The sequence below is a fragment of the Populus euphratica genome, unplaced genomic scaffold (genome assembly GCF_000495115.2).
Source record: "Populus euphratica unplaced genomic scaffold, PopEup_1.0 scaffold242.1, whole genome shotgun sequence".
NCBI lineage: Eukaryota > Viridiplantae > Streptophyta > Magnoliopsida > Malpighiales > Salicaceae > Populus > Populus euphratica.
This window is the reverse complement of record NW_011500033.1, coordinates 349374-359888: the sequence shown is the minus strand read 5'-3', so window position 1 is coordinate 359888 and position 10515 is coordinate 349374. Positions and strand designations below refer to the sequence as shown.

General features: G+C 28.3%; 2 protein-coding genes across 2 annotated transcripts; both read left to right on the top strand.

The window, feature by feature from the left end:
- Positions 1-1745: 1745 nt before the first annotated feature.
- Positions 1746-2278, top strand: LOC105142570 (uncharacterized). Its single transcript, XM_011050259.1, has one exon. The coding sequence runs from the start codon at positions 1990-1992 to the stop codon at positions 2125-2127; it is 138 nt and encodes a 45-aa protein (XP_011048561.1). The 5' UTR covers positions 1746-1989; the 3' UTR covers positions 2128-2278.
- Positions 2277-3860, top strand: LOC105142571 (uncharacterized). The gene has a single exon (XM_011050261.1). The coding sequence runs from the start codon at positions 2289-2291 to the stop codon at positions 3666-3668; it is 1380 nt and encodes a 459-aa protein (XP_011048563.1). The 5' UTR covers positions 2277-2288; the 3' UTR covers positions 3669-3860.
- Positions 3861-10515: the final 6655 nt, after the last annotated feature.

Below are 10515 nucleotides of genomic sequence, written 5' to 3'. Positions count from 1 at the left end.
CTACCAATTTAATATTAAAAAAACCAATAAAGATAATTTTGAAAGGAAAAAAACCTATGAGAAAAAACATTATAGCAATTGACAATGTTTTGTGAGGAAAATTACAGTGTTTTCTCCAATAAAATCGATAAAAATAATTTTAGAATAAATCATAAAAAAATATTTTAAACAAATACTATAGCAATTCATAGTGTTTTGTAAGAAAAACTATAATGCTTTTCCTATATGATTTAGCTTTATTATAATTATAATTTTTAACAAGCTCAATATTAAAAAACAATTTAACAAAGATAATTTTGAAAAAAATCATATGGAAAAATACTACAACAATTTACAATGTTTTAAAGCAAAAAAATTACAAAGTTACATTTTCAATAAACTTAATATTAAAAAAAATTGACAAAGATAATTTTAGAAAAATATAACAAAAAATATAAAAAAAAAATAGTGTTGGAAACACTATAAAAATTCACAGTGTTTTGTTATGAAAACTATTGTGCTTCCCCACATGTTTTAGCATTATTTGTAATGATTTATAATTGTAATTTTCAATCAGCTCAATATTAAAAAAATAAAATTAACAAAGATAATTTTAAAAAAATTATAAGAAAAAAAACCATATTGAGAGATACTTTAATAAGTCACAGTGTTTTGTGAGGAAAGTTACAATACTTTCCCCACATGATTAAACTTTATTACAAAATTACATTCTAACCAACTTAATATTAAAAAAAATTAATAAATATAATTTTTAAAAAAATATTACAAAAACACACACAAAAAAAATCGAAAAAAAACTATGTGAAAAAGAACATTATAGTAATTTACAAGGAAAGTTATAATGCTTTTCTCAAATATTGTAAGTGTAATTTTTAACCAACTCAATATTAAAAAATAAAATAAAACAAGATGATTTTGAAGAAAATCATCAAAAAACAAAAAAAAAATTATGCGGAGAAACACTGTAGCAATTAATAATTTTTTTTAAATTACAAAATTAAATTCTCAATCAGCTCAATAGTAAAAAAATAAAATCTACAAAATTAATTTTAAAAAATAAAATAGAAAAACCATATGGTAAAACACATTAATAATCCACAGTATTTTTAAAAAAATTACAAATTTTTTTAATCAGTTCAATATTAAAAAAAGTAAAATCAACAAAGATAATTTACAAACAATAAACAAAAAAAAAGTTGAAAAATAGAAAAACAATTTTAAAAAAAATTAATAAAATAATAAAAAATAAAAATTTTAAAAAATACACTGTGAATTAATATTATTGTAATTCACAATATATTGGATGTAATATATTGGATGTAAGTGAACCATAAATCATTCATATCCTTTAACTTATTATTTAATAGGTCTAAATAAAAACAAGTAATAACTGTAAGAGTTTGATTGTAAGAGTTTGATTTTATGTTTTAAAATTATTTTTTAAAAAATAATTATTTTTTATTTTTATATAATTTTAATGTGTTAATATAAAAATAAAATAAAATTTAAAATTTTGTACTTAAATATATTAAAAAAAACACTATTTTGAAAATAGCTGGCGGAAAAGGCATTTGTGATTGATTGGAAGTAAACGGTCTGTGAGGCTGGATTGATAACACAATAAAGAACGGGGCCCCAAACCCACGCGCGTCTGTCAGCAATAATGTATCTCGTGTCATCACATCTCGACACGTGTACAATATTATTTAAATCAGAAGCTTCCTCGTCCTCACGCGAAACCTGATCGTGGCTCATCTCCCACTGCACTAAGCACGCTACTGTTCGATCTAACTCCCTTTCTATATCACTGCCTCCAGACTCCACTTTCTTCTTGTCTTCTTCAACTTCAAACAGAAACTTAGCCCTCACCCTAACTTTGGGTTCTCGTTTATTTTTTTACATCTTTTTTTTTTTCTCACTTTAATAGAGATAGTGTGAGAGAGCTATATAAAGAATGTAATATTGCACCATGTAGAGATCTCAAAAGGAATGGTGTTTTTCAATCAAGCAAATATGGAATTTGAGGCAAAGCCAAGAGTTCATAGAAGGGTCTGGTTAGTGTTTCAAAAATCAATGGGTCTCCTCGTGGGTGGGAATCATACCTCCTCCAGGTTTTGCACTCGCTAAGTCTCTTGCTTTCTCTTCGGTTGGCTTATCTCTCTCTTTTGATTCCTATTTTTTTTTTAATAAAGACTCGATCTTTTTGAAAAAAAACAAGTCTCTGAAATCTTTAGTTTGATTAAAAACTTGTCTTTGGTGCCGCTCTTGTGGTTGAAAGTGAAAGAAACATGAATTTGAAGGCCTTGAGATGCCAGATCCTTAGTGGATCCATAGCCAGGCGTGTGCTTCTACGAGCATTTATGCTTGCCACGGCTATTTCCGTCTTTCCTTTGTTGCAGATCTTATCTGGTTCTGATCCTGGATTGTTGCTTGATTCTGTGAGGTGCAATGAACGTGATTTTCCCTTTATGTTTATGGGCTCAAATTTGCTAAAGAATCGATTTTTGAAGCCAATGTGGGGCCCAATTAACTGCAAGGACGATATGAATGTGACAACTAATGTTGCTAGAGAGCTAATGGGTATGCAAATGATAGATTCTAGTGCGAAAGCTCTCTGTGTTGGTGAAGGATCGGCTCCCGCAGTTTATGCATTGCGAGATTTAGGATTTTTCAATGCTTTTGGGGTTCACAAACACCCATTCTTCTCTCTTAAGCATAAGAGGATGGTTTATAAGATTGAATATGCAGAAAATTCCTTTGATTTTGTGTTCTCAGGAGACCTGGACAAGGTTTCAGTCCCAGCCATTGTCGTGCTCGAGATCGAGCGTGTTCTGAAACCTGGAGGAATTGGGGCTATTCTTGTTGGCCTTAATAGTTTGAACGCCAATAACCTGATTAGGTCTGCCATGCCCGTGTCATCATTATTGAAGAATTCCAACATTGTACATGTTGGTTATGTCAATGAGTATACGCTGGTTGTTTTCAAGAAAAGAATTTATAGTGTTGGCTACTTTCAGCAATACCAGCTGCCAGCTGATTGCCCATCTATCATGAATAATAGACCTCATTTGGAGAATTTAGAACCTCTCACAGAGAATAAGCAAGTAGAACATGAGAAAAACATAGCTTATTTGCCCAAGTTCATTGATTTGCCCGCTAGGAAGCGGTTAGTGTATGTCGAGATTGGGGGAGGCGAGCATATGAATTCTAGTTTTTCGAGTTGGTTCTTGCCATCTTATCCCGCAGATCACAACACCTTCAATGTTTTTTTTGTCGACCATAACACCTCGGTCCTGCTTTCTTGTGTGAAAAGGCCTGGTGTTACCTTCATTTATTATCCAGGCCTTGCTGGAGATGAGGCTACTCTTGATCCTGATTTGGAAGAGTTCGATCCATCCGTGGGTGATGAAGGGTTTGATTTCCTTGCTTGGTTTAGAGAAACAGTGCAGTATGCTGACTTTGTGGTTTTAAAGATGAAAGCAGGGGAGGTGGAACTGAAATTTCTGTCTAGTTTGTTCAAAAGCGGAGCTATATGCTTTATTGATGAGCTGTTTCTCAGTTGCTCAGATCAGGACGGTGAAAAAGGCCGGGTGAAGGGAGACTGCATGGATCTCTTCAAGAGCCTTAGAAACACTGGTGTGTATGTCCATCAGTGGTGGGGAGATTAACCACCAATTGATGTGCGATGGAGTCTTGTTTTAACTGCGTGTGGTGCTTTCCCAACGTTATCGTAGTCGTGTCAAGTTTATTGTAAGAATGCAGTGGAGGCATTCAAAGTTGCTTGGTGGTTGGGCACTTAAGCTAAATAATCAACCATTGTCTTTCATGTTGTTGAATAAATTGTTGCGTGCTTTTTAAGATGCCGTCCGTGGTGATATTTCCCTTTTTGTTCTTGAAGTCTTTTGGCTGTCTTTCCCAGAATATGATACTCATAGAAGCTATTAATTAATTATTATATCATGTGATTGTGCGCCTCACCACCTTGCTTTACAGCTCATTTTCCTCGCATCAGGGCATCTCTTTGGAGGTCGTTTTCCTCGCATTTGGATTCTTGTAATCAACATCGAAGACGTAATTATTTATTCAAGGGATTCCTGTACAACTTCTGATGGATCAGTGAAAGCCTCTCATTCTCTGCTCTCCATGAATGTGCAAGAGAGGGGGATGGGACGCTTTATTTGCCCTGAGGTTGAAACGAGTCCCGTGTTCTTGCCATCTTCAGAAATTAACTTCTTACCATTTTTATAAAACGAAACCAAAAAACCTTTTGTGGAATGATAATGGTGGCAAAATGCATACCAATCATTCTGTTACCGTTTTCTGCAAGTCATTGTATCCTTCCACAACGAAATGCCTTGTGATTGTAAGGATTATGAATACCATCTATCTCTGTATTGGTATGATATTGTTCATTTTGAGTCTAAGCTCTCATGGATTTGTTTTTGGGTTATACCCAAAAGGCCTCATACCAATGGAAATATTTGTCTATCCTTATATATCCTTGATCCTCTCCATTTTTAACTAATGTGGGATTTTGGTCGCATACCTAACAATCCTTCCCTCGAACAAAGGACCACTGAGCCTCTCCTCAAATGATCATTTATCCATCCACTCTCTACCAACCAGGATTTTTTATCCTCTACTTTATCGTGTTGGGGTCAGGACACGTCTATGAAGCATCCGGAGAGCACTACCTGACTTGAGAGTTTTTGCTCTTTCTAGGTCAACTTCTCTTCACCGTGTTGAGATCAGGACACGTCTATGAAGCATCCGGAGCACACCGCCTATCCAATAGAGCTGATCCATGGATCACATCGTGATTTAATTAGTGTCCACCACCTTTTGTTCGGCATTCCGAGGATTCATCCATCATGGCTAACTCTGGGGCATGGCTCTGATACCACTTGTAAGGATTATGAACACCATCTATCTCCATATTGGTATGATATTGTTCATTTTGAGTCTAAGTCTTCATGAATTTGCTCTTGGGTTATATCCAAAAGGCCTCATACCAATGGAGATATTTGTCCATCCTTATATATTCTTGATCCTCTTTATTTCTAATTAATGTGGGACTTTGGTCACATACCCAACAGTATTTAGGCAGGATAATGAACGGATGGCCACAATCCAACACAATACTTCCCTAAAAATTTATGAAGCCAAATTCATGTTCTGTGTAGTATTCTTTTTTAGTACCTGTTATCCAAGTTGAGAATTGGGAGCCTGCTTTTTGTCTGCCTATGAATTTTGAAGACATTTTCATATTTATTCTTACGGTCAAAAATCACGTGCATTTATTATACTAAAAGAGCCGGTCTTTTTCCTCCTCCTCTTTGACTTCCTTTAGATCAATTGTTGCATGCTGTAACACCTTCAAGCTGTCACCTAGAAGTGGTGATCTTTTTGTAATTCTCAACTTGGTTTTTAAACTATTTTATTTTGCATCATTTAACTTTTTTTTAACTTGAATTAGTACTCAATTATTATTATTTTTTTGGGAAAAAAAAAGGTTGAATTGAAAGAAAAATTGCTGAAATGAAAACTAAGGATAAAATAGAGTGGTAAATTTTAAATTTATTTGAAAAGTTTATTTATACCCCCTATCTTTTTTAGTTATTAGGTAACTGATCCTTTTAATTTTTAAAAATTTAATTTTAATATTGAATTTTATTTTTCTTAATATTTAGTTATTTTTAAGTGCGAGCAAAAAGAGATTTATCGGATTCTAGCGTAGAGAGAGATTTGTCATTAACGGCGATTCTGACCATCAAAACCATTGATTTTTTTTGTTAAATAGTTTCATATAATAAGGTGAGTTGAAATTAGGTATATGTGTGTATGGTTTTTTATCTTGAAAATATCTAAAAAACATATGAGTCTTGAAAGATTTTTTGTTTTAGTTTGATTTTGGTTTCTGAGACGGTTTTATTTTGCATTTTAATAGGTAATTGATTGGTTCAACAAAATTTCTAGAGTGTTTTAAGTAAAAAAAAAAGTTAAAAAAAAGTTTATTAATGAAAAAATTAGGAACCTTGTTTTTTCTACTATTACGAGGATTCCAAAATGCAATGTCATTTTTTTTATTTTTAAATAATTAAAGACATGTGCATGAGCTATTGCTAAATTAACCAAATGTTTGATTTGGTTTACCAAGCACAACAACACTTGGTCTTTTTTTTTTTTTTTCAATGGATTTCATTAAGTTACATTTTAACTTGTTAGGTCAATCAAGTTATATAAAATTAATTTAATTTATTTAATTTAAAACCAGGTATAACCTAATGAGTCTTCAATTTTAATTGAAATAGATTAAATAATATTTATTTGAGATATTATTTTATTAAATAGAAAAATACATTAGGGATATAAGATGAAGGGCTTTTAATCAAAGAGATATCTTTTTAATTTGATTTTGGATATCTAGAATTTTTTGGGTATTGCTTTTTTATTTTTATTAAATAAAGTAAATAGAAAAAAATGTTTTTTCATTGGAAATAAAATTGACAAGAGAAGTAGAGGCTATACTAGCATATCATTTTGTTACAATAGGATATAAATTATTGGTTTTGAAGATAAGTTATTGAAAAATAATTAAATGAGAAAAATTTAATGGTTTTTTGCGGCATGAGATTATATATTCTAATTTACAATTATATATTTCTCGATTGAGTTTTTTTTATTATTATTAACAACTTTCTTTTAATATTTATTGGCTAAAAAATATTTTATTTTTTATTTTATTAAATGCATATTTTGATTTTTCATTTTGCTACTAGAATATTTCTTGATGTTAAGAAAAAACACTAAAGGCACTTGCAAATATTTTCTTCCTTACAAATTAACTTATGATTCAACCAATGTTTTTGTGTTTTATATTATAATCATTGAAATAAAATAATTATAATATTATGTGGGATATAATTGCATTAAATGTCTTTCAGTTTTAAATTTGTTTTCAAATAAGATTATAACAATATTTTATCTTAACAAATGCTTTTTTCTACTGTCCTTCATTTTTTAATTTCTTAAATTTGTTATAATTAAATAGATAAGATCATATTTAAGATATCATTTACTAGAGATCATTATATATATATATATGTCGTGATGTAGTCTAGGTTAAGTGTTGATAACTTTGTTTGTTTTGTATTTATCTAATTTTCATTTAGTTTTATTAAATATATGTATCAATTTTTTAATTTACAATTAATTTTTTTTATTAAATCTGAAAAATGCAGTAGCAATGCTCGCTAATTCATTTTTTTAAGATGAGAAAAATTAATTCCATCCACCACAATGCGAACACATGTTAACTGATGGACTATGTATCATTACAACGCACCTAAATTTACTATTGTGATACTTTTTCTTCATAAGAAATCCATCACATTTTAATTTATATAAAAGTATTATTGTAATTATTTTTTAAAATATTTTTTATTTAAAAATATATTAAAATAATATTTTTTTATTTTTAAAAATTATTTTTCATTACCTGTTATTCAAGTTGAGAAGTGGGAGCATGCTTTTTGTCTGCCTATGAATTTTGAAGACATTTTCATATTTATTCTTATGGTAAAAAATCACATGCATTTACTAAACTAAAAGAGCTGTTCTTTTTCCTCCTTTTTTACTTCCTTTAGATCAATTGTTGCATACTGTAACACCTTGAAGCTGTCACCTTGAAGTGGTGATCTTTTTGTAATTCTCAACTTGGTTTTTGAACTTTTTTATTTTGCATGATTTAACCTTTTTTTTTTTACTTGAACTAGCACTCAATTATTTTTTTTTTTGGAAAAAGGGTTGAATTGAAAGAAAAATTACTGAAATGAAAAATAAGGATAAAATAGAGTGATAAATTTTAAATTTATTTGAAAAGTCTATTTATACCCCCTATATTTTTTAGTTATTAGGTAACTGATCCTTTTAATTTTTAAAAATTTAATTTTAATATTAAATTTTATTTTTTTTAATATTTAGTTATTTTGATGTGAGCAAAAAGAGATTTATTGGATTCTAGCGTAGAAAAAGAGTTGTCATTAACAGCGATTCTGACCATCAAAATTATTAATTTTTTTTATTAAATAGTTTAATCTAATAAGGTGAGTTGAAATTAGGTCTAATAAGGTGAGTTGAAATTAGGTATGTGCGTGTGTGGTTTTTTATCTTGAAAATATCTAAAAAACATGTGAGTCTTGAAATTTTTTTTATTTTAGTTTGATTTTAGTTTCTGAGATGGTTTTATTTTGTATTTTAGTAGATAATTGATTGGTTAAACAAAATTTCTAAAAGTGTTTTAGGTAAAAAAAAAAAGAGTTAAAAATGATTTTGTTAATGAAAAAATTAGGAACCTTGTTTTTTCTATTCTTATGAGGATTTTAAAATAACATGTTGTTTTTTCATTTTTAAATAATTAAAGACATGTGTATGAGCTATTGCTAAATTAACCAAATGTTTGATTTGGTTTACCAAGCCAACAACACTTGATTTTTTTTTTTCCAATGGATTTCATCAAGTTGCACTTTAACTTGCTAGGTCAATATCAAGTTATATAAGTAATTTATTTAATTTAAAATCAAGTATAACCCAATGAGTCTTCAATTTTAATTGAAATAGATTAAATAATATTTATTTGAGATATTATTTTATTAAATAGAAAAATACATTAGGGATATAAGATGAAGGGTTTTTAATCAAAGAGATATCTTTGAAATTTGATTTTGGATATTTAGAATTTTTTGGGTATAGCTTTTTTACTTTTATTAAATAAAGTAAATAGACAAAAATGTTTTTTCGTTGAAAATAAAATCGACAAGAGAAGTAGAGGCTATACTAGCATATCATTTTGTTACAATAGGATATAAATTATTGGTTTTGAAGATAAGTTATTGAAAAATAATTAAATGAGAAAAATTTAATGGTTTTTTGCGGCATGAGATTATATATTCTAATTTACAATTATATATTTCTCGATTGAGTTTTTTTTATTATTATTAACAACTTTCTTTTAATATTTATTGGCTAAAAAATATTTTATTTTTTATTTTATTAAATGCATATTTTGATTTTTCATTTTGCTACTAGAATATTTCTTGATGTTAAGAAAAAACACTAAAGGCACTCGTAAATATTGTCTTCCTTATATTATAATCATTGAAATAAAATAATTATAATATCATGTGGGATATAATTCCATTAAATGTCTTTCAGTTTTAAATTTGTTTTCAAATAAGATTATAACAATATTTTATCTTAACAAATGCTTTTTTCTACTGTCCATTTTTTTAATTTCTTAAATTTGTTACAATTAAATAGATAAGATCATATTTAAGATATTATATATATATATATATATATATATATATATATATATATATATGTTGTGATGTAGTTTAGGTTAAGTGTTGAAAACTTTGTTTGTTTTGTATTTATCTAATTTTCATTTAGTTTTATTAAATATATGTATCAATTTTTTAATTTACAAATAATTTTTTTATTAAATTTGAAAGATGCAGTGACGATGTTTGCTAATTCATTTTTTTAAGATGAGAAAAATTTATTTTATCCACCACAATGTGAACACATGTTAACTGATGGGCTATTTGTCATTTATAATGCACCTAAATTTATTACTGTGATACTTTTTCTTTGTAAGAAATCCAGCACATTTTAACTTATATAAAAGTATCATTGTAATTATTTTTTATTTAAAAATATATTAAAATAATATTTGTTTATTTTTAAAAATTATTTTCATATTAAGGTATCAAAATAATTTTAAAAAACTAAAAAATATTAATTTAAATAAATAAAAAATAAAAAAATTCAAATTTTTAAAATACAAAAAAACAAACACTTTAAAAAAATTATTTTTTAAAGTATGGTGTCATCTCTTAACAAAACTACACTTTCCTATCATAATTCTTTTTTGAAGTATTTTTTATATAAGAATATATTAAAATAATTTTCAAATTAATATCTTAAAATATTTAAAAACGTAAAAAAAATAAAAATAAAAACATTTTTAGAAGGCAAAAATAGATAGAGGCGTAAGGGCAAAAACTCATCTCACAGGAAGAGCAAGTATGGCCGCAGATAAAATCGAGCAAGGAGCTAGGACAGCCTTGTCTCATCAAGCTGACATGAGTCAAAAGGAGGAAACTAGATAATTGGATTGCGCTGTGATCGGTGTCGATGAAAAAGTTTTGAGCATAGACAAATATATTCAAGAATTATTAACACAGAAATATTTTAATTATAGACTCAATCTGATAAACATATCTCATCATAACTGCAGGTAGCAAGGGAAGATTCTTTCAAAAAGCGCTGACACCACAGTTCTTTTTTGTTTTTTATTTATTTATTTTTAAATGGCTTGCAAATGCTGGCTAATGGCGTTGGCTTGCATATTTGGCACAATGCCAGTATTTTAACCCTGCCACTTACATATTTTCCCGTTTGATTATTACAGAAGCTGGGGATTTGAAAGGAAAATAAGACCAGCAAACTACT

What these genes read in the sequence shown, in the direction of transcription:
- LOC105142570 (XM_011050259.1), top strand. Translation starts at nt 1,990, where the DNA reads ATGGTGTTTTTCAATCAAGCAAATATGGAATTTGAGGCAAAGCCAAGA.
- LOC105142571 (XM_011050261.1), top strand. Translation starts at nt 2,289, where the DNA reads ATGAATTTGAAGGCCTTGAGATGCCAGATCCTTAGTGGATCCATAGCC.